The sequence below is a fragment of the Gouania willdenowi genome, chromosome 14 (genome assembly GCF_900634775.1).
Source record: "Gouania willdenowi chromosome 14, fGouWil2.1, whole genome shotgun sequence".
NCBI lineage: Eukaryota > Metazoa > Chordata > Actinopteri > Blenniiformes > Gobiesocidae > Gouania > Gouania willdenowi.
The window spans coordinates 12,706,520-12,732,257 of NC_041057.1; the positions used below are offsets into that span (position 1 = coordinate 12,706,520).

A 25,738-nucleotide genomic window follows, 5' to 3' on the forward strand; every position below is an offset into this window, starting at 1 on the left:
ATCTCAGGGCAGTCTAGCTCTGCTCTGCTCTGTCAGTCACCTTAAGGTGATTAAAAAACAGTTCACAGTTGTGACATACATTGAAAAACGCAGAAATACTCTTTCACATTGTTTGGTTTAAGCTCATTCCCTTCATCTTTATTTAAAAAGCGTGACTAGACCCCAAAACCATTTTTCCTGCTGAAAACAAATGTATTTAGTATAGTATAGTAAAGCAGTGTTGTATTAAAATGTGGTATATTTTGTTGTAAAACTGTAACAGTGATTACCCTCTATCGGGTAAAACCCGGCAATTACAATCAAGTTTTGCTATTGGTTGAGAATGGTGGTTTGTGACATTTTGGTATTTTCCTACGTCACTGTTGGCCCCGCCCTTCCTATAAAAACTAGCACCTGTCGACTCTGCAATCTGAGGCGAGTAGGTTGAATTAAGAGAATTGTGAACAGAAAGGTATAGTGAGTATTGAGGAGTAGGTAGTTAGCATAGCATTGATTGTTCTTTGGATATTTTTATTGTAGACTGGGCGTGACTTAACTGCTCTAGAAGCCCCGCCCATAATCAAGGCATTTTTTAAAAAAATTTCCAGCCTAGACACATGTCAGCCAAAATCATTTAGTTACTCTTTGAAGATCTAAAATGTCCATATTTAATGCACCATGTTGTTTCCAGATAGTGATTAACGATGCTCACTGTCTCTTCCTCTGCTAATAGCTTGCTGCTAAATTGCTGAGACAAAGCGCAGACATAAATTGTGGAAAATCCAAAAAAAAAAAAAAACTAAGGGGCATCAATAAATGCCAAGGAAACTGACAAAGTTGTTTCAAATATACCGAATCTTTATAAGCATAAAAGAAAAGACGGCACTCAGTGTGCATAATGCATTTTAAACCATATTATCATCCCATGAAAGAAAGAATGCCAGGAAACAGGAAAAACTACAATGCCCACAAGGGCACCAGTTCTGGTAAGTGAAAAATAGTGTGCAGGTCAGGACAATACTTCCTGTTGGTATCATTTCACTGCCAGCCCCAAACACATCCTGTTGATGGTCTTACACATGAAAAAAAAAGAAGCTTGCAGTCATTAGTTTGCCTACTGTTGCATTGTTTTGTCATTTTCCTCATCAGGGGAAGATGATTAGTGCTATATATCAAGTCAGATATTTCAAAGGTAAAAGTTCAGGGATTGTCTTCATCTTTAAATCCACAGGGATTGGGAAAAAAAAAAAACAACCAACCCAGTCTCACTCCTTTGGCGTCACATAGTCACATAGTGACGCCAAAGGAGTGAGAGTGTCACATAGTGACGCCAAAGGTATCCCTTAGCATCACTAAGTCCCTTAGCGTGACGCTAAGGGACTTAGTGATGCTAAGGGATACCTGTTTTTATGACATTTCTAGTGAGGTGTACAGATAACTTATCGCTAGGGTTAGGTTTAGTTTTAGGTTAGGTTAGGTTTAGGAAAGTAGTGGTGAAAAAAAGCTTATGGACCCTTAGCGTCACATACCCCTTTGGGTATGAATGTGTTGAAAAAAAACATGAGTTGGCATGCTGCATGCACTCTACGTGTCCACTGGGACTTACAGGTGTCACAGATGACCTTTGACAATCCTGATGACGCATTCAAAAGCATATGAAACATAATTGGTTTACAGGCCACTATGTGTGTAGAACAGTACCTATATGTCTATTATGATACTGTATATTTAATAATTACTTTGTATTTTGTCAAAACTGTATTTGTACTGGAAAATGGATGGACAGATGGATGGGTTTGTACTGGATTCATTTGTGTATTGTTTTTTTTTTTAAATTTTTTTATTTATTTGCAATTCAGAAAATAACACACATTACCATTTTTAACATGTGTTTAGTGAAATCTTTCCATGGTCTCCATATTGAAGTTAACATGATAGAAACAGTCCAGACATGTAAATGATCACTGGGCAATCACTTTTTTAAATTTAATTTTTTTATCATTTTTTTCATGGAGGCCTCGACCCCTGTGTTAGCTATGAACTGATTTACGACGTGTACCGCCAAAAGAGGGCGCTGTTGTCACGTTTTTAAACACATTAAAACACTGCCTGGGCTTCACCAAAATAGCTTTCATGGAAGGCTGACTTAATATTCAAAGTGATAGAATAAATGGAGATGGTGTCATGTGGCAAACACTTCATATTTAATAGGATGTGACGGCTTTGACGGGAATCGTGGCATAACCGAAGCCTCAAAGAACGCAATGAGTAATGTTGTACATGTAAGGTAAATTACAAAGAGGCCTACAATCATTCTTTGCTTCTTAGGTCATAAAAAGGCACCGTCGACTGCTTCACCAACATAAAAACCTATGTCATCAACATATTTGTACAATTTCATTAGTGTTTCTTGGCTCTCGTCCCCATAATTGAAAAACAATGCACAGGATAGGCTACTCCTTCCTATTGGCATAGTTCACACACTTCCTAACACTTCCTGCTGACGTTTCTGTACAAGAAAGAAAAACAAGTGGTTCGAATCGCTTGTTATATATTTGTGCCAACTATAAGTAGTTTGTTCAGTCAGTTCTTCTTTTCCTATCTTTTTTTCCGTGACAACAACCTTCCTGAACAAAATGGCTTTTTCAGTTGCTTCTGTCACGTTTCAGAAAGCATTAGATATTTTCTGATAGGGTAAATATTGCCAGAGTCACCAATTGATTTATAGTGTGCATGCCTATTGTGTCGCTGGCATGTGTCTTGTTTGGTGGGAAGCCAGAAGATTTCCATGAATTTATAAAAAACTCAAGATACACTCAAGAATAACATCAAAACTGTTCTGATTAAGACTCAAAGAAAGAAAAGTTAACCTCCTTAGTTTAGTCTGTTAATGAAATATATAATAGTGGTGGGACGATACACGGATTTCCCGATACATTATTTTTGGGTCTTTTTCTATTTTAGAAAGAAAAAGACAAAAAAATACATTTAGAAAAATAGCTATGCCTTTATATGACTTTGATCTCTTTTTTGAGAATTTCAAATTTGAAACTGAATGGAAAACAAAATAAACAATAAAATAAAAAAGACAAAGTTTGGATTTTTTTTTTTTTGATACAACGATACAACATCGGACCCTCGACGAGACATCTTGTGTTGTTTTAATTGTGCGAGATCTCGTCACACCCCTACTTATTGTTGTTGGGGTTTTTGTTTGTTTTTTTTTTAAAGCGCTATATAAAACTGGCATATTATTATTATTTTTATTACTCAATGGTAACAACACTACAGCTGGTGGTAGTGTTGCACTTTGGTGAGCGACTTCATCTTTAGTCACACTTTTATTGCTTTGGTCCTTGAGGTCAGGTTTGAGATGTTTCGCTATTTCAACACCTTGTCCCATTGAGTGACCGATTTTGAGTTCATCTGCAATGGTATACAAGGAAGCATTGAGTTGTGTTAAACCAAGAGGAAATTTAAAAGTAGGACTGCAATCCTAAACTGCTTCATTAGGCCTATTGTAACAACTCTTGCCCTGTTCCTCTGGCAGGTGCTGGTTGGAAATTCTCTCAAGAGTTTGTAAATATTTTTAAACAAATAATCAAAATGCATTCGATCTGAAATACATGTATTTTAAAGGAATCTAAAAAAAAAAAAAAAAAGAGTAGGCTACATAAAATGGTCCGACATTGGGCACAAACAAACCATCTCATACCTCTGTGACACTGCTGAGGTTCTCCTTTTATTTGTAGACACAAAACCCTTCTTGATGTGCGTCTGTGAAATGAATAAGCTAAGTTCAGAGTAGGGTTACGATAATGTGGAATCTATATGACTGTCTGCCCTCACTCTCCCTGATTAAAGAGGTATAACGGCACATAGTTCTGGAATCCTGGTCTTAACGAACAGATTTATTGTTAATAAATCCAGATCTCAAACTCAAGAGGTCACAGTTTAAACCCTTAATTTCCTCTGAATCATTTGTGATAAGCGGCTAGTGGATAAATTTAATGTGCTCCTAGTCATAAAGCACAAATTACATAAGCAACCTGTTTTCTGTTGGACTGCCAGATACCTGTAATGTGTGTAATGTTATAATGGTGTCATTTTGTAATATGTGGTTTTTATGCTTCAAAGCTTGTAAAATGTCCACACTTTCATACCATTATGAATAATAATATTACAATGTGGCATCTTCAAAGTCACTGAAGACAGTCAGTGCACATATACAACATATGCAGTGGCATACCTTCTTAGATCACCTGTTTTTGTAACGCAGAATATCATTTCCTTGTACAGTCCTGAATCTTGATGAATTCTGGATGTGGAGCCAGTTTTTCTTCTTCTTCTTCTTTTTTTTATTGTTTAGACACTCAGGAATCTCAGAGCTTTCATGGAGTGAAAAAAAAGAAGGTCAGTAAAGTAAATATTAAGTGTCTGTGTTCAATCTGCACCAGACTGGGGGACTAAATAAGAAGATCTGTCTTTTTTAAACAATAACTCAAGTCTTTCGAGGTTTTTATCGTTGTTTGTCATTGTGTTGCTATCCTTCATGGCAGGTTATGAGGATTTATTTCATTTATTGCTTGTTTGTCAGTATCAGAAAATGGGATTGATTTCATCCAGTTTTTCTTTTTGTCTAACACTATCTATACACCTACTGTATACTGTATATCTTAATAATTCTACTTACACTATTACACTATATACCTCATTTTATTTAAGCTCATACATTGACTTCAGGAATGAATCTACCGATATGTGTAATTATGTTGTTAAATCTGTCATTAATGGCTAATGATAACTCTACTTTTATCAGTATTTGTGGTTTTGGAATTTCACGTGGGAAAAGGAAAGAGAGGAGGCAGGTGGTGAGTTACAAACACCAGAGAGGATCTGAAAGAGGAGAGAGTGATGGCAGGAAATGGACAAGGTGATGGCGAAGAAAGAATGAGTGAGCGAGTGAGTGATGGAGAGCAAAGATGATTAATGGAGGGAGTGGAGGAGTGAATAAGGGGAAGGCACTGACTGGTAGAGAGTCCATCTCACTATTCATCTAATAGATGAAATCTTCTCAGTTCACGTCCACACGTGTCAACACACACATTAATATAATTTCTTTAATGTATATATCAAGGGCCTGTACTACAAAGACGGATAAGCGGGCTTCACTTAACCAAACAAACTGTCAGAGAGCCCCTGTCCTACAAAGCAGGATATAAACAACATTCATTTAAGCCAGGTGATTTTCAGTGCTGTGCTCTTGTGACAGGGGTGGGGATTGCAGCATCAGACCAATCACAATCATGGAGACACTTTGTAGAGAAATTTACATCACAATTGAGGAATAATTCTTTCAAAATATGAACAATTAAAATCCATAATTTGGACAGAAAACAACACTGTTGCTGCAGGAAAAGCAGGAAGAAAGGAACACAGGCAGGAAGCTGCCAACACTGTTAATGCATAAAAGCGTGAGATTATACAATATCAATGCATCGGATGATAGACGGACAGCACTCTGATCAACCAGTTTCACTTTTAGGCACAGACGTGTTTCTATTCAGGTAGTCCTCCTCAAATTATCACACACACACTGGGATGAGAGTGCATTGTCTCACTGTACTATGTTCTTGCTGCTGCTGTCTGCGTCACAATAGCTTATGTATATGAATGAACGACTTAATCATTCGTGATACGGAGAGTGCCCGACACAGGCTTCATCAGCTGACTATAGATCAGTCCATCACATGTAAATCTATACCAAGGAAGTTATCATAAATGAAAGGATTGCATCTACCCATTAATATTCCTTCTTTCCTAAGCGCAGCTGTCAAATCTGCGCACCAACCAGAATCTTCTTAGAATGGGCAGGTCAACTCCCAAGGGAATTGATTGGTCAGAAGGCGGGACATTTGTACTCCCTTAGATCTTATCCACTTCATAACCTGGTCCCAACTAAGTTACCACGGTGATTTAGCCCGATAAGACGTTAGCCAGCATCGTAGTATACAGCACACCACCCAATAAATCTCAGAAGTTAGTGCAATAAGAGGAAATTGTAAGTACGGGTTATATCTCTCTGTTAGCATCACAAATATTCTCCGTCACAGGGCAGCTGTAATAGAAAGCTGGTAATCAACACGTTAACTTAACCCAGAGCTTTCCAACCTGGATCAGTGTATGCTCACATAAAACAGGCAGAGATTGCAGCGTCTGATCAATCAGAAACACGGAGATTGAGGAGATAATTCTTTAATAATATAAAGAATAAAAATCCATAATTTTAACCAAAAACAACACTGTTGCTTTAGAAAAAACCAGGAAGGAAGTAATGCAGGGCACATACTTGAATGAATGTTAAATGTGTAAATTTGTGAGATTATACAGTATTAATTAATGGGAGAATAAACGGACACTGATCAGTTTCACTTTACTCAGGCACAGACCTTTGTCTTTGGCTGAATAAAGTGAAACGCGGTTGATGACGTGCCATAAAAAACCCTCAATAGGATGCCATTGGGTAAATGAAAGGATTGCAATTAAAGCCTAATCCTCTTTCTCTCCTGTCACTTGTCAGATCAGATCACGCAAACAATGTCTACAGAGAGTGACCTTTCTATTCTTTGACAGGTCATTTTCCAAGATAACTGATTGGGTCAATGGGGTGGTGCTTTTATACTGTCTCAGATCTTATCCTAGCACTGGTCACAGGTTTGCGGTTCAGCGTAAAATTACCATGGAGATCTACCCCGGTACACACGGAATAAATCAGTGAAGTTTTGCGTGATAAGAGGAAATCCAGCTTTGTATTACAGGCCAAAGGTCAATTGTCTTGAAGCTGAAAAGGACTCAACCAAGGTTCATTTTTCTCAGTCAACTGCATTCAGACTTTTTGTCATCTCTTTTTTCTTTGTACATTGTTTGGGTCTCTCAGATCATCCCGTCAGCACATCTGTCACAGCAAGTGACAGCAAGTATGTAATATAGCGATAAAAAACACAACGTATAAGCTGAGCAAGAAGCAAAGCAGCAAGCGAGAAAAACAGTGTAAACAAAAGAGATTTTTCCCCATCTGACAGCCTTTTTTGATAAATTTGAGCATGTCAAAACATATCAGCAGAATGCTTTTTATTGTTACTAAAACCCATTTTTGGAAGTGAAAAAAAAATCTGATTCAGCATCTCTATTATCCATCCATCCATTTTCAGACCCGCTTGTTCCTGCTTTTCAGGGTCGCGGGGGCATCTCTATTACTTTTTGAAAAATGGTTAGTTTGTTTTACTCTGTTTCCTAAATAAAAGTTAAAAAATCAAATTTCAACTTCTATAAATAAGGTAATGTTTGTATACGGTAGTTGAAATTGCATGAACTTCCATACACAGTTATTTCACCTAATAAAAACAGCATTGCTTATCTATACCATTCAAGGCATCATTTCAGCCAAGCTATCAACATGATCTTCTGCCAATTTCACCACTTTGAGAGGGTGAAAGCAGGAAACTGAGAAGAGTTCATATCCCTTAAGTATCTCTGAATAGCAATTCTCAGGCAAAGTAAACTGTTCAAAGAGAAAGGGCAAAAAACCAGACACCACATCGAAAACATGTGGTATGTCTACCATTTTCTTAGGCTGAAAAGTGTTGTCGTGATCAGTCATCAATAGTGATCAGACATCAGGGAATTTATTTCAAACTGAAACCTGAGCTAAAGCTGCTCATTTTAGATTTACTTTATCAAGATAAATTATTGTAATCAAAAAAAAAAAACAAATTCTAATAATCTTGTGACATTTAAGAGAGGTCAACGACAACGATGACAAAAACTGTTCTCAACCATCAACATTTACCGTAATTATAGCCTGTTTAATGCTAGTCAACTACTCAATGGACTAAGAAGTGAGACTTAGGTGGGACTTAGGTAAATAAAGTTGTATAAGCTCCCATTTAGCTTATTCTCACAATACGCTCACCTAAATCCAACGAATCCGCAAGTAATGGGTGTGGGATTAGGACAAAAACCAATAAACGGTTCCCAAGATACAGTACTTTCTAATTACTAAAGTGCAAACAAATTGACGATATTAATTATTTGAAATGCACTTAAATTCTTTAACACTTTATAGAAGGATTAGTGATTTATGGCATTCGAAAACAACAGTTTTTTGAAATGTGTGAAATCTAATTCCTCTCCATCAACATGTTCAAATGGAATCCAGGAGAAGCTTTGGATTTTTTTAAAATTCTCAGTGTCTTTTCTTCCTGTGACCATCAACGGTCAAAGTTGTAGATAGATATTGTGTACCATGTTTATCTATTACGACACTTTGACTCTCATGTTGATGCCCTCTACAGAAAAGCCCACTCACACCTCTTCCACAAACATTAAAGTCTTTTATGAAAATATGTTGCTCTTATTTCTATTTAATTTGTTTAACCTTTTCTGCAATCTGTCGGTTTGAGTCTCTATCAACCCAAAACTAAACAAAAAACAACTGCAGAAAGTTGCTCTTGGCTAACCCGACCCACCTATTACACTCCCGGTTCTCAACACTTCTTTCAGATTGAAGGTTTGTCACTGCATGGCAATACAAGACAAACAGATGTAGATTATAATTTGTTTTAGCTATAATGTTTCTTGTGTGTTTGATATGGGCTATTGAGGCAGTATTCTTTCTTTTCTTATTTTCTGCTTCCCTGCACAACTATTTGCTCCCATTGGGAAGAAAAAAAATCTCTCAAACTGGCGCTAAAGGTGAAAATATGACAAAAGAGAAATGTAAATAAAGAACAGACTGGAATGAGGAAATTGTTACTCTAAATGAACTAAAAAAAAAAAGGAATGATTTCAAGGAGTGGCAGGGAACAAACGGATAGCGAGAGGAAGAGATAGGTCAGGGACAGGAAGAGGCACAAAGAGGAATGCATTCAGGGCAGATGAGATGAGAGATTTTGACTAATTCGCACTGCCTTGTCTTGTTTTTCCCACTGGATAAGTTGTTATAGGATAAAGAAGACAAACAAACAGAATAAACACAGAAGAAGTCATGCTTGGGTGAGCTGCGCGTGCCTTCAGGTCACCTGCTACATATATGGATATATTTATCTGATGGATTAGTTAATGAGGCACTGTGAAGTCAATACAATAAAGATTCACACAATAAAGATTAAAAATGTTATTAGATTTTTAAACTTGGAGCATTATTTATGACAGATATAGACTGTTAATCTTTGGCGAGGTGGGAATAATTCATTCTACTCAAAAGAACAAAAAGGGTGAAGAGACTGCACTTAATGAAAACAAGTAAAAGATGCAAAGCGTGACTGGTGCAAATAGGGACAAAACACTAACTGTACACTTCCACCAAACACAATCAGTCTCACAATGGCGATCAAAGGGTTTTGTGTTGACTGATTTTTCAACAGGATGCACAAGTTTGCCATAAAAAAGGGGCGTCATAAAAACTGTCAAATAATAATAATAATAATAATAATAATAATAATAATAATACATTGTATTTAAAAGCATTTTTCCAGACACTCAAATAGACTTTACGGGTATACTAATAACAACAGCAACACAGTGATAAAAACAGAAATTTAAATCAGAAAAAGGAAAGAACATCAGCAAAAAAGGCAAGAAACAGGCATGAATGAGTGGATGGTTATATGGAAAAAGCAGAGTGAAATATGTGAGTTTTGGGAGATGATTTTAAAGTTGGGAGGGAGTTCCAGAGAGTAGGGGCAGCAACAGAGAAAGCTCTGTCTCCCCACGTTTTGTGCTTGGTCTTGGGGACAGTGAGGAGTTGTCATCTGAGGCTGCGGGAGGGAGTGTACGGGTGGAGCAGGTCTGTGAGGTAGGAGGGGGCCTGCTTGTGAAGGTTTTTATGTTTGAGAAGAAGGAGTTTGAATTGGACGCGTTGGGGATTAGGAAACCAGTGGAAAGTTTTGATGACAGAGGTGATGTGCTCACGGGAGCGGGTGTAGGATAGGAGACGGGCGGTGGCGTTTATTGAGAAGTTTGGAGGTTGTACCAAAGAGGATGCTATTGCAGTAGTTGAGGCAGGGTGTGATAAAGGCATGAATGAGAGTAAATTGTATTTAATTGGTGGAAAAATGTTATTTGCTTCAGATTAGTGTTAGTGCCTCTATGGCAAGATGCTAATAATTATTGATTAAATGTGCAAAGTCGGAATTACCATTACACATCAAGATTATTTCAACCTGCCTTGGTGAGAAGGTGTTCCTTTTCCAATTCATAAGGAGGACGTCATTACAGATGTGATGCCGTTTATCTGGGTCTAGGTCCTGGACATGCCCAGCACACCTCACAATGGGAGGCATCCTTGCTGGACGTCAGCTGGTTCCTCTTGATGAGGAGGAGCAGTGGCTCTACTTTGAGTCTCATCTGGATGTCCAAGCACCTCATCCTATCTCTAAGATTGAGTTCGGCAACCCTGTGGATATATATCGCGATTTTTTGGGTGCCGATTTTAAATCAATTTTTTTATTTTAAAAATCTTTTTTTTGGGATATTTGGCAATGTGTAATGCCTGCAATATGTATGTATGCACAGACATTTTATTTTCATATAATCTGTTCAGATCAGTGCTTAAACTGATACAATAGGATACATTTTTTTTTTTTTTTTTCTTATTGCCAATACTCACCCCTACTGTGGAGGGAGACAAATTGATTTCAGCCCCTTGCACTCGAGATCTTGTTATTGAGGTCATGAGACAAAGCTCATGAACATAGCTGAGAGTTTGAACATAGATCAACCGCTCAGACCTGCCGGTCAATCTCCAGCTTGATCCAACCATCACTTAAGAACAGGAGCCTGAGATACTTGAACTCCTCTTTGAGGCAAGACCTCTCCCCTCACCTGGAGTTTGCAATCTGACTAAGAATCGTGATCTTAGACTTGAAGGTGCTGAACTTCATCGATGCAGCAACACACTCGGCTGCAAACCGTCCCAGCTAGAGCAGGCAGAACTCAACCCCCTCCATCTTTAGGCTGGCCTAGATATTTTGTCCTTAAAAGTTATGAACAGAACCAAGTGAAAAAAAGGGCAGCCCTTGCTGGGAATACAATTTTGTCCCATCAAAACTTCGTTTCAGCTTTATAAAAAGAACAGAACAGATAAAATGTCTTTAATTAAGGAGAGTTGAGGACATCATGAGCTTGTGGCTGCAGCGATTTAGTTGTAAAGGAAGCAGGATTGTAATCGGAAGGTCACCCGTTGGAATCTCACCTGGGCCATCACTGTGGGATGTCGAGTAAGTCTCTTAACCCCAACTGCACTCTGGGCGCTACACTGCGGCAGCCCACTGCTCCTCAGGGAGGGGTTGAACACAGAGAACACATTTAATGTATGTAGCTCTACATCATGTGACTAAGGTGATCTTTCACCCTTGCTTATCCTTATCCTTACAGCAGTCATTTCAATATTAGTATAGATAAAGGATGTAACTCATAATATTTTATCAAACAGGATCTCCAGATGTTCTCATGTACCCGCAGTGTTTTGTATATTTCATTCACAAGGGCAGCATAAAGTGTAAACAACACTATTGATTTCACCAGGGAATACATTAAGGTGACACATTCTAAAATAAGATGAATGACTCTAGTCATCAGAGTGCTACAGTGGCCCATTTTCTGGCAGTTGCCACATGTGTGTGTAAGCTTTGACAGGATGCAAAAATCTATACTGGTCAGTTTTCAAGGACAAAGTGCTGATCCCAGCCCTGAGGAACTGTCTGCTCTGCATGTTTTGGATGTTTCTGAGCTGTGTAGAAGCTTGATAGCAGCAAATAACATTTAAACTGCATGTGTTGAACAAAAATCTCACACATTTTATGTAAACTTCATTTTGACACTTCAAAGCAAGAGAAACAACATGTTTTCAATATGTTTCATTGAAGGCTTTCCATCCTTTAGGGTAATGTAAAGACAACAAGGAATATGTCTACATTTCGCCACTCTTCAATCTTCAGCTTCAAACAAAAATGTGCTTTGATGAGATAAAAGCCCACCCCCTGGAATAAATCAGAATAAATGGTATTTCTGAAAAATGCAAAGAAGAACAAACAAGGCGAGTAAACAATTTTGATGCATTCCTTCTCTTTGGGTAATATTGTCATGGGTGATGAAAAAATGATTATGAAATACAAACATTTAATGAACGACGCTTGGTTTCCTTTCTGGTCAACACATAACAGCACAAATGTATTGATAATGAAATGGTTGTTTGACAAACCTTTAACACAACTTAAAAGAACTTAATAATAATGATGTAAATTATACCATTTTTTTCATGTTTGTTGTGAACATGTAAAGTTGTATATGGATGGACGCAAGGTTGGAAGTGACTGAAATACTAATTTGAGCTAATCAGTAATTACAGGTGGACTGGTGTGTTAACGCTTAGCTGTCTGCAAACAAAATGCAAATGACCTCTACTGGTAATATCATTGTTACATTAATCCTGTGGAAGAACAATAATAGAGATTTGGGGTTGAGAGATTTCCATTCCGACTCTCCCGCAGCAGAACTCAAAGGTTGGTGGGTTTTTATTGGCTGTGATTTATTGGAATGGTAAGGCTGTATGAGTGTTGCTGAGGATACACACTAAAATAACTGGTCAAAACAAATATATTGAAGAAGACAACAAAGGATTCTTGGTAATGGCTGGATGTTTGGAGGTGTCAGGGCATTAGACATGCCATTTAAACAGAAACAACCTTCTTTCTCCTATAGGTTACCTCCCTGCAGTGATGTCACCAAGGCTAGTCTATAAAAGGGTACAGAGCTCTGCTGCCTCAATGAGGGCAAGTGTGGTGGAAGGCTGAGAGCGTGTTTATTACATGAGTCAGGACAGAAAGAGCGACAGTGTGTGAGTGTCACACACATGACCAGATGTTTCTGCTTGGTACAAACAAGGAAAGCTGCTCAAAAAAAAAAACACACATCTCGATATTGTTAATACTGGGATTTAAATGCTTTTGAAATATGAAATCTATGGGCTGACGCAGAGGACAAACCCTGAAGGTAGGAACTGCTCTTATGCTTATTACGTATGCAGCGTTTCTGAAATAAAGCATGTAATTCATGATCACAAGCACCTGTTTGACAGTTATCTAATAACACAAGACAAATCTGAAGTGTTTCGATCTCGTAATAGTTTATTTTATGCAGTGAAGCAGTGAAGTTTTGTGCATTATAAACTCAATATATTATTATTATAAGTTTTCAATGTTTTAGCTCTTAGACCTGAGTTTATTCTCACAGAAGGAAAATGAAGACGAGATCAAAATCCAAGCCAAATGAGTGCAATTTATTTTAAGCGAAGCTATTTTAAATGTTGATATGTGAGTTCGGGTAGCGTATTAGCCACCACATAAGCTGATGGATCCCTGTGCATGAACACTTGACACATTTGTAGTTGTGGGTGTAGTTTGTGGGTTTTGGTTACATTTGTATACAATTTGCTCAAGACAATCACTGTTATCTGATTTTTCTGATAATCACGATTGCCTTTTTGCAGCCTTGACAATGTACGTAACCATTTGGATTATTGATCCGATTGGTTGGGACAGAAAAAAGCAATAGGCCCCTAAAAGAGTCATAAGTGTAAAGAATGACAGAAAAAAGTGTGAGATAAAAAGCACCACTGAACTTTGAAAAATCAATCAATCAAAGATATTGATTTAACCTTAAGGTTAGCCATAGAGGGAACCAGGTAATGCAGTATATTAATGATGCTATACTGTAGCAATGTAAATTTGTGTTTTTAGCTTTTAAAAAATATTAATTAAATTACATTATTAAATACTCTAATGTATATCTGTAGCCCAATTGTGCAACTTGCTGCTACCTACTGGTATGGAGTTTATTTACCCTGGTAGTCCTAAAAAGGAAAACATTCGTAAAAATGTATAAATGAATTATACTGACAAAGTGACATAGCATACTTTCTGTGGCCCATGTATTTTACAATACACCTTATGATCTCCTGCGGCACACCATCCCTCATGTAGGATTGATTTTTTTAAATTACCTCAAATGTCAGTCTTTTTAATGGTGACAGTTTATAGTGCGACTCTTGATTAATAAGCAGTGGTTTACAACAGTCTTGTAATGGAAACCAGTGGATGAATTTATTCAAAACAATTTACTCCACCATAAAATAATGTGTGTGTGTGTAGGGCTTTAATTGTCATTTTGAAAAGCATCCCAAAATTGGACACTTGGCTGTCACAGACTCACAGCAGTGATGGAGGATTGCCAACATATATAAAAAAAAATCCAGAGGGTGTCTACACAGGATCTAGTAAATTAAAAAACAAACCCTGGATGTGCATTAAATGGAAACAGGAATCCACCATTTTCTGTCACTAATAAAAGCAAACCTAGAGGAAATGCTTTGGTACTTGCAGCAAACAAGGTAAAAAAAAAAAAAAAGAAGTAATTTCTTTACACCCTCTTTTCTACATTGAGCACAACTAATACTTACTTCTTAGACCCTCTTACTGCTCAGCTGTCAACAATGACCAGCAAACAGTCAGAAGCCAGTTCTACGCCTGCTTCAGAGGAACAGAAAAACACTGGATATCAATGTTTCCATACACTCTGCCATGAGCACAACAGAAAGGTTTATTCAAATAGCAGCGAAAGATCATTTTCAAGGTCACTTTTGAGTGCAGCACTCAGAGATGATGCAAATGTGTATTCTGTATCCAACACCCTTCTGGCTGTTTGTTTTTTCTGTTGCATTGTGCTCTTCAATTTCTTTCAAGTTTCTCATAAGCTCCAGCTCTAACCACTGCACCTATCTGAGGAATTTACTGAACACAGTTGAGTTTACGGAGAGTTTTTGCCTGAGGACTTTTCACTTCTTATCTATGAGAATGACGCCTTTAACATAGTCCGCTGCCTCTTAACGCAGAATTTGTTAATCAAGTCTTTTCAAAATTATATTTACTGGTTCCTCCGCCAAGGAACCAGTAAAAATCACCAGCGTTTCTTTATTTGTTTGTCTGTGGGAAGGATTACCTCAAAAATACCCAACAGATTTGTGACAAGATAGACCTAATGCCATGAAAGATTCCATAACATTTTGGAGGGGATTCGGATCAATACAATGATTCAGGATCAGTTTCAAAAATCTCTCATTGGCGAAATTTCAAAAATTCAATTGACCAATCTTTATGAAATTTATGTTGAGTTGGTTCCTGAAATACCCCACCAAGTTTAATTGAGATCGGATCTGGATAGTACATTTCATTGTAATTTTTATCAAACAAAATAAGGGTGCCCATTCATTTGGACCTACTGTATCATTATTAATGTAAATAGAAATTTCTTCCAAGCCTATAAAGTGTGAATGATCTTGGTACCATGATCACTGATCCAGATAACTGCCTATAACTGGCAAAGAGGAGATTTGGCACTTGTCAGAGATTCGCGCTTTTGTTTAAAATGTTATAATAACAAGAAATAAATGAGTCAAATCAAAATTTCTACACTTAGTTCGAACAGAAATACAAAAAGAATTTCAATACATTTGAGTGATGTATTGGACGTCATCCATATGTTCATTCATTTTTGCTTATTGGGTCGTGGGGCCAGCAGTCTGAGCAGATATTTGCCTGGACTTCCCTCTCCTCGTCACCTCTTTTAGCTCTTATGTGGGGACCTCAAGGCCATAGCAACTCAGCCTAGTGACAGTCACCAGCATGTCCTGGGTTGTCCCGTGGTGAGAAATGCCCGGAACACCTCCCTAGTGAGGCGACCGGGAGCCATTTGAAACAAATGCCCACGCCACCTCAGCTGACTCCTCTCTACATTGAGGAGCAGCGGTGTTACCTTGAGCTCCTCTCGTATGACGGAGTCTCTCATTCTATCTCTAAGGGCGACTCATTTTAATTGCTTGTATCTGAGATCTTGTTCTTTCGGTAAAGGAGCATGTATGTTTACAGCAAGCAGCGCAAGATGGTTAAACAAATAATTTTATTTATTTAAATGGTCTATTGTTCATCTAGATTTAAGGTTTCTTTAAGTGTTTTCTTTAGGGAATATTTGTGTTACATGGCAACTGCAAATAATTCACACAATGAATAAATTACTGCAAAATGATTGCAGTCAGTAAAAAAAACTCATTTACCAGATAGAAGAACATCAACCTTTAGTACCTAATGAAAACTTGCACTATCTTTCTGATTTCAGTTTAATATTGAAAATGCGAGTGTTTGACTGTTTTAGTCACCTGTTTCAAGTAAAGAGGTTTTATTTAAAATTACCTCAAATTTAAGAACAGTTATTTTTTGTTATTGTTTTGTTGTGTCTCATGTTTTGGACTTTTCCTCAGGTACCTGTATTTTCTGTCTTCCTATCTCACCGTGCTAAATATTTACCTTTTCTTCTGATAGTCGACCATGGAGGAGGCAGGGGCCATGTCAGTCCTGTCCAACCTGTCACAGCACATCAACTTCAGCTTGACATCTGATTCGTCAGCTCATTCTACAGAGTACAGCGAAGCCGAACTCGTGTTGCTCGGGGTTGCGATGGCCATCCTTGTCATGGCTATTGTATTTGGTGAGTCATAATGCCTTTGTTTTACGCAAATCAAACATGACTTAGCAGGTGAACATGTGCGTAATCTTTTGTACAGGTAATGTGATGGTGATCACAGCCATCTTGAAGTTTCAGCGACTACAGACGGTCACCAACCTCTTCATCGCCTCGTTGGCAGTTGCAGACTTGATTATGGGTGTGGTCGTCGTGCCCTTTGGTTCCACTTACATCCTGCTTGGTGTATGGAAGTTTGGGAATTTTATGTGCGACTTCTGGACGGCAACTGATGTGCTGTGTGTGACTGCCAGTATTGAAACACTGTGTGTGATCGCTATGGACCGTTATCTCGCCATCACCTCACCGCTCCGCTACCCAACACTGCTCACCAGGTAAAAAAAAGAATTTAGATCTTCAGTAAAATACTTCTCTTAAGGGTTTACCAAGACATATACTGAACTAGAATGTTGTGTGTAGTCAGAGAAGTTCTTCGTAGTTTTTTGGTGAATGAAACGAGTGATGTGTCGTCATATTTGTGTTTTTTCACCACTGTGGAAAATGGGAGCCTTAAAAGAGGACGAAAATTAATGATTAACCTTGTGTAACTCAGCAGGAATCTGTTCCTTTACATGCAAATGTAGCTCCAGTATGTCAGCCCAGTCTCACGAAGGGGCTCATGAAACTGTGACGTAAGCTAATGAATCTATTGTTCCATGCGTGCCTAAACAATTTCCTTGTATTTCCCGTGCTTCTAGGAATTATTTATGTTCATGCTGCTTGGAGGGAATTTCATTCTGATGTATTTAAATTGGAAGCTATTTCCCTAAACATAAAGCAACCCATTTACCGCAGCCCTAATCCTGCCCAAGCCCTTATTATAAGCTGAAGCCTGTATCGCTCCAACTCCAGTCAGTGCATGGGGGTTTGATGGCTTGTGTAAATTTATTCCATCTGAAGCATATTTTCATTTCAATAAATATGAAAACAGTAATTCCAAGAGCACGAAAAAAAAATGTTGGCATGTACATAACATTAGATTCCCCTGTGAAAATGGGTTGGTTGATTTCACAACATCTTACCTGTGATGGATGTACAGTATACTTACTTCTGTTCATGTACAACCCTCTAACTCTTTTAAAGCCTATCAGGGAGTTTATTCTAATCTAATATATTCCCCAGGTGCTGAGATGAACACAAACTTAGAATTCAGGCCGAACTTAATTATCCTCACCTCAACCATTCTGATCTCAAACTGTATGAGCTCCCGTTTGTCCGCCTTCATTTTTTCTATCCACATTCATGCATTCTAAGTAAATTAAGTTAGTCACACTTTTTTTATTCCAGTAAGCTCCTTGCGGTTCGCAGAGACCTGAGTAACATGTGCCAATGGTGCATCGCATTTGTGTACCTCTCCAAAGGATCACATTCCAGCACGTTTTGGATGCTACGAGTACATTGAATCTGAAAGTGTGACACGCTGTAACATCTGCAACAATTATCAACAAACTTTACAAAGTCTCTCCCTCAGAGGAGCTAACAAGCTAACGTTAGTCCGACAGCAACATCACAGTAAGATAACATGCTGTTAAAAGCATATTACTGCAGCGCTTCTCTCTCTCAATGTGCACACAGTACACCATTCTAGCAGCAGCAACAACACAGTGTCACTTACAGCAGCCACACGGAGGCTGCTGTGCACACACAAACAACACTTGCACTACAGAGTTCTAGTATAACAATTACAAATCAAACATAATGTAAATCAAGCAGCAGAAATTACCTTTCAAGCAGAAAAGTCACCAATTCCATCTTCTACTCCTCCAGCCCATACACTGTAAAAAAAAAAAAGGGGCGGGGGCCTGTGAGCAACAGCTGTCAGACAGCCCATCAAACACAATCCTGGCTCTGATTGGTTCTTTTTGCTCGGTCGCAGTGCATTCTGGCAATCTGCCAAAGGCTACAGTAGCAGCAGGAGGGACTCAATGAGTCTGTTTTTTTTTTCACACTCATACGTTTGATGTAAAGCTGTCCTTACATAGTGACAGCTTTAGCAAATATGACAAAAAGTCAAAGTTGCAGACTGCACCTTTAACCTTTCCATTCTCTCATGTGTGTTAAAACAGGAGAGATTTCTAACACATGCAGGACTGTGGTCCTTGAGGATCGATGTGATACAACCCTCAATGCTTTTTAAGGGCTGTTATTGTGAATGTAATAAGGGAAAAATGTGTTTCTGCTTGAAAACTTAAAGCTCTGTGCAGTTTCCAGACCTTTGGAAATGTGTTTTCAAATATGATCTAGGCCACAGAGTAAAAGTCTATTAGAGATCGGTAAATCCTGCAGTGTATAAGTTGAGCTATACTTTGGTTTATAGAAACAAATATTATATCATTTCACCTCAAATCACTCAAGTTGTTAGGGTGGCAATACCCTTTTGAACACATTATGTCTCCCCACTTTACTAACGTCAGAGATCTCTCTTTTCTCCTGTGTCAACAGAGGTCGAGGTTTTGCTGTGGTGCTTGTGGTCTGGGCAGTGGCCGCCCTCATCTCCTTCCTGCCAATCTACCTGAAAGTGTGGGTTTCAAAAGAAGAAAAAGCTCACCAGTGTCTTATAGCAGAAGACTGCTGTGAGTTCTACACCAACGCCGCTTACGCCGTCGCATCTTCGATTGTGTCGTTCTACCTCCCACTGGGGTTGATGATCTTCTTGTATGCTCGGGTTTTCCAAGTGGCTCGGAAGCAGCTGGAGAAAATACAGGGAAGGGAAAGGCGATACCATAAATCGCATCACACACCCCAGATGGCTTATCCAGATGACAGTCCTGCACTGAATAAGCTCCGGACAAAGGATGAGGTTGGTGATCAGTCAGGAGAAGATAGACATAGCATGCAAAAAACCGGAGGTACAGATGAGCTCAATGGTGCAGAAAGCAGACAGAAAATTGGGAAAGTGGATGCAAAAAACTCTGCAACAAAGCGTCTTAAGTTCTCTCTGAAGGAGCACAAGGCTGTGAAAACTCTGGGGATCATCATGGGAACATTCACTCTCTGTTGGCTGCCTTTCTTCATCCTTAACATCCTCATGACCTTTTTTGACCTCGGTGATATTACAGTGCTCTTCAGACTCCTCAACTGGCTTGGATATTCCAATTCTGCATTTAACCCACTCATCTACTGTCGCAGCCCTGATTTTAGACATGCTTTCCAGGAGATACTTTCTCTGAAGGCCAGTGGAGGCTGTGGAGGGTGTACAGATGTCTGTGCTCACAACAAAAATCATCATAAACCAAACAGGACCTTAAACCTGAAGGATACTAAAGGGAGGGATTTACAGCAGAGATGTCAATGGAAAGGCAGTCTTGACAGCTCGATTCAGGACAGCACACAAAATCTAGGTCCTCCTGCATCTTCTTCTGAGCAAGTTCTGAATGTAGCACCAGGTTCACTGACTAACTGGAAGGCTAATAGCCCCACAAACTGGGGCAATAATGGAAAGCTGGCTTCCACAGCTTGACACACTTTTATTTACATTAAAGTACATCTGTTTGTGTAGTAGCCAACTTCATCCTTGACCTTACAATGCTTCTGTACATTTCTGATGAATATGACAAGTTTACTGGTCCTCTTTGCTGCTTAAGCTTTTACATTTGCGGCCACCTTCATCACAATGTACAACACAAAGGCAGCTACAAATGAAAAATACGTCTGACTCCGACTTGTCACAACAAATTGCCTCGTTTGAGCCTCTCAGAGCTGGTACAAGGGGAGATAAGGGAGTTATGGTGAGTGAATGTTTAACAACATCCAAAGGAGACACTCACATTTAACATTTTGTACACACTGGTTTAGAAGTTTCTTTCTTTTGTACCAAATATTCTTTAACACTGCAGGAAAAAAAAGCTGTGTCTCGTTTGTAATTTATCAGTCCCTCCAGAAATTTGCAATGTTGTGATCTCAACTATTACTGCAAGTTAAACCAAACCCCGCAAATTCTGCGTGGCCCCACAATTATGTCCAATAACCACAACATTATAATATTTTGACCAATCTGACTAAGCCAAGAGTGTATCACAACAGCCGCTACTCTAAAGATAGGTGTGACAAAAGCCATGACCAAACAAAATGGTGGTTCCGGTCAATCCGGCGACACAAAGTGCCTGAAGTCCATGAGTTAACGCAGACTCTATCGGCCTTGTTTAAGCCACCATTAGCTACCAACTGTCTATTTTTTAATACTTCTGTGAGGATTGGGTTGTTACCTGCACTGCAGTAAATATTCCCCCTTTCAGCGTGACAAACCTCCATTGAGGAGATTCTTAGAGGAAAAGTACCAATTATTTTTATTAAGGAACCACAGTCTTTGTTCAATATTATCTGCACTGAAAACCTTTCAAATGTGATGGAAATTGCCCACATCTTAAATTGTTGTGAATCATAGCCCTTTTCTGTACCGTTCTAAAAGAATTTTAAGGCAATCAGCGTTTTTGCAAATCAATCTGTTCATGCAAAGTTATGAAAAACAATAAAGCCTTAAAATGCCAAAACTTTTGCCATGATTTTTTTCAAAAAGCTGCTGCAAAATCAGGCGTTTTAGGCCGCAACAAATACACAACTCAGCCGCAAAATCCTGGAGTGACTGATTTAGGTTTGTGAAACTTGCTCTCAGGAAAACACACAACGGATTCCAATCCAGGCATTGGCCTTTCTAAGTAGCATTTTTGTCTTCTCTCCAAAACCCAACCAGAGTTTCCATGCCCACCCTGTCCCTTGCTAATACCATCTAAAGTCTATGACAAAACCTGCCTCGAAAGGTTTGAAGGATGTCAAACTAGCCTCTGTTTACCTTATTACAGTAGAATGTCCTTAACAAACAAGTCTCTTCCATCGATGTCTCACCTCACTACTAACAGATCTGTTGCCAAAGTCTTAGCGACAAATACACCCCACACAATCAGAGGTTTAAAAGACTTGTGAGCTCATAACTCAATGAGCTCATAACTCCATGACACACTTCAAATTGGTTTATAAGCATTACCTTAGCAGTTAGCAGTGCCAACTAGTGGGATCACAGAAATCCATCAAACAGAGCACAACACACTTTTAAAAACAGGACTTGGAAAAAAAAAAAAATGTACATTTATATAGTATAAAAACCAACAAATAAAAGCAAAAAAATTGACAACAATGTATTTGATTAGCCAGTTATTTTCTGGTTCAAAAACTGTTTGTATTTAAAAATACATATTGTACTATGAATTGTTGATTTTTAAATGTGAGTGTATACATGTGATTCCAGTCTAAATGTGTCTCACTGATTAATGTGTTGTTTTTTTTTTTTTTTTAAAATGTTTGTTAGTATTCGATTCAAATTAAACTCAGACATTTAATAAATCAAGTGAGCCCATGATTAGCATTGGTTAAAACAAATATAATTAGCTTTAATGATTCCGCAATGGATCTCATACACGTGTTTGAAAAAAATATATTTGTACAAAAAGTTATTCTAAATTCTAATGTGTAATATGTTTATCCCAACATCTTGTAATCTATGGATTAATGGTAATCGTGTGCATAACTTTTTTCCTGGTTCGGTTGCAAAATTAATAGTAAAAGTATCTCTGAAGAGTAAACCTTTGGCTTAAATTTGGGTATTAAAAGATTAATTTTGTTTTTAAATCCTAATAAATTCAATAAGAATAGCTCTTATGTTTTAAAGAATGTGTTTACAAAAAGGCAGCACTTTGGTGTATGTTTAATAGCGAGCACAATGTGTGTAACTTGCATTTTCTCCAGATGCATGTGGGTTTTTCTCAGAAGTTTCCTTCCATAGTCTAAAATGTCTTTGTAACTGTTTGTAAACCATGTGAAAGATGCCCTGCTCTGCTTTCCACACTGGCTTTAGCGCCAAACATCTGGATTAGAATGGATATGATAGAGACTTGTTCATACATTGAAAAGTCTGATTGAAATATGACAGATTTGTATTCTGTTTTCGTCCTATTTCAGAGACTAAACCTGAGAAAAGAGTTTAAAACTTCTACCTCCACGCCATCTTGTAGCTGTAAATATTTACACATGCATCGTTACGATTTCTTGTTGGTAAAAGAATGAGGTGAAAAAAATGCAGTTTAAGTCTGTTGTTTGGATATATCTGTGTCTGTGTGACAGTTTGTTATTACAAAAGAGTGTCTGTATATGAGATGTTAAGAAAAAAGAGGCACAATTGGAAAAAAAAAAAGAAAGCTAGGATATTACGATGGAATTAGAAAGATTTGGTTTTTATTTTGTTAATCTGAAATACAGCAAGCTAAAGTGTCAGATTAGTTTACTAAATAACTGCATTATGTTATCTCAGACACCAAATGTGTTTAGCTTCACACTGATTCGGGGAAAGGTTTTTTTTTTTTATTGCTCAAAAGTGTTTTCGGCTGTGTGCCTTTGTCATGACGTATCCTGTAAGCTCCAGCTCTTCTTTCATACAGCTCCAAGTATTGCCCTGCAAAGTTTTCATTCTGGCATCTGCACTAGTCAAGTATTTATAATGGAAACTGCAAATTGTCACATTGCCAATTGTGGTCAAGAGGCTTGCAAGCACACGTCTCTGACAGCTTTAAGTACATGTTACATGGGAAATTTCCAAAACTGAGGCAAAACAAAAAACTCTTTGTCAATAAATAAATGAACACTACCCACTATGGTCCTCGTTGCACTCCAGCTTTAACCATTTCAGAAAACCACGTGGGGGCAGAGGGTTTTTGTGCCTCTATAGTCATCCAGAAAGACTGAATCTGTTCAAAGTGTACGAGTGTTGGGTGTTCTGTGTGTGAGGCGTGACACAGAGTGGCAGGTGCGATCAGTCACAGAGCAGCTAAAGTATCAGCTGCTGCAGAAGTAACACAATCAGCAAATACACACCCTTGTATACACACCTACGCAAACGTGCCAGTATCTTTCCAAGTCAAACTTCCATTGTAAATATATTTATGTTGATATACTTTTTTACATCCTGCTGCCTGTAAGTTGTGTCTATTTGTGCGACAGTGACTGTGATTTTGTGTCTGTTTGTATTAAAGAGATGCAGAGGAATCTGTCTTTTGTCATGGCACCTGAAAGCTTTGCACCTATCTGCATTATAATCAGGGCTTCATATTAACACCCGCCAACCCGCCAATTGCGGGTAAAAATTAACTTTAGCGTGAAACATTGTAGCGTTTCTAGCCGTTTTGGCTGGTAAAGAAAGAAACACCACTGCTGCGTCTGCAGAAAGTCATTTTTGCCAGATTGGGCTGTTTTCCGCCAAGAAATGTGAGGGTTTGTGTTTGTGTTTAGACTTTAAAACATAATGTGTATCTGGCAACACTGCTTGTTGTACGAATCTCACTTTTCCCATGAACAATGTAGTGACGTGTAATTCAACAATTGGCAACGTGCTTACGATAGATGATTGGTTATCGGAGAAGACAAACAAAATGGCGCAAAATAAACAATAGGAGCTGAAATTAAGTTGTAAAATGAGCTGGGAAAAGCAAACAAACATTTATCGGGTGTTGAAAAACCTGAACTGCAAAAAAGGAAGGTTGCTGCGGACACAGGTGAAAATGTAGATGAAAGAGGATCTGAAAAGAAGAAGAAATTGGACGTCGGGTCTTGAGTGGCTGGTATTCAACCATTTGCTCACTTTTAAAATGTGCACTATACAGTTTGTGGGGAGTGGGATTTGTTTCGGTTATCCCGTGCGAATGTGCCACATAAAAAGCAGACGTTGGGGGGGTCATTTATTTATTACATGAGGTCCCCAGATAATATTTATCCCGTGCAAATAGGGCTTAAGTCACTTCCTTATCAACATGTGTGTGTATGATTCAAGCATTTGGCGTGAGAATGTTTCTTCCTGTTCCAAGGTGCTAAACACCATCAGTGCAGACAATGGGCAATCACACATCCTGTGATCATTCATCTAATAACACAGTTGTAAGTGTGCACAGTGCACACCCCTGTTGACGAGCAGATCCGACTTAATCATAGTAGATCTTTTGGGTCAAGCTTTTGTACACAACAGACAGCCACAGACCACTTTAGGATTAAGGGACAAACAAACTTTTGACATTGGTAAAATAACATGCAGCAACACACTGTTGCACCTTTGGCCATGCGGAAACACAATGTCCCGAGTGAGTGTGTGTTACAGAGGCATATGCCAAGTGTACCTTATGATCACAGATTGTTTATAAGGGGTGAGATGCCTGAACCAGTGCCAACCCAGTATCTCCCGCCAAAAAATCAGTTCAGACTGTGAGAACTGATCGCTGGTGCTGTTTGTGTGACCGTCCATCTGCTGGTGTCACATTATGAATACCTTTCCAGAAAGTGTAAATGCACATTGAACGTGTTTCCATTGAAGGCTGTTTTAAGCAACAGCCTCATAACTCCTGTCAAATATCATCCTGCGAGACTTCGCTGCAGGAAGATGGACACTCAGAACCTCCTTATAATGTATTCCTTTGTTGTTTACAGTCTAATGCTAAGAAATGTCCCGGTCTCGTCTTCTGTTTACACATACCTCGCCATGTTTTCTTGAAGTGAAGTGGTCATGTGATCAAATCATGTGACCTTTTAAGTCACGTTCTGTGACGTGTACTGTATTTGCAATATTTGAGTGTTTTTTTGAAATTCAGATGTTTCCATTACTAGTTTGTATTACGCTATTGTGTACGATAATCTCTGACCTCATGTGACCACCGCTTTAATCCTTAATGGTTCGTTCCCAATAGAAGAATCATGAACGGTTGAAGGTGGTTTTGTTCCAGTTGAACTTAGTTTTCCTTATTAGTATTAAACATAAATATATAAGTTTCATATTCTAAATAGTTTAATTTAAAGAAACAATGGTAGCCATTTGTGCGTGCAGTCTGGGACTCTTCCTCTCTTCTGTAGACTGTTGTTTGTGCATAAACATTACATAATATTTGGCTGTCCTTGGGTGGAGGCTGATCATGTCACTCAGCACATGTACCCACTCTGACGTGTGTGGCAAAAGCAAGGAAGAGAACAGCACGAGTCATGCGTCAACGCGCTTTGTTAGCAAAGCATAGTTTGTTTTCATTAGCGAGCCATAAATGAGTGAGTCTCTACTTCTGAATTGTCCTAATGCGATGCTGTGGTCACGCTAATCTTTGCTGTT

The 25,738-nt window shown here is 38.5% G+C and overlaps 1 protein-coding gene across 1 annotated transcript; it reads left to right on the forward strand.

Annotated features, from left to right (window-relative positions):
* Nucleotides 1–12,819: 12,819 nt before the first annotated feature.
* LOC114475814 (beta-2 adrenergic receptor-like) lies at nucleotides 12,820–21,490 on the forward strand. Its single transcript, XM_028466931.1, has 4 exons — nucleotides 12,820–13,032; nucleotides 16,413–16,578; nucleotides 16,655–16,946; nucleotides 19,054–21,490. The coding sequence occupies exons 2-4, from the start codon at nucleotides 16,419–16,421 to the stop codon at nucleotides 20,069–20,071; spliced, it is 1,470 nt and encodes a 489-aa protein (XP_028322732.1). The 5' UTR covers nucleotides 12,820–13,032; nucleotides 16,413–16,418; the 3' UTR covers nucleotides 20,072–21,490.
* Nucleotides 21,491–25,738: the final 4,248 nt, after the last annotated feature.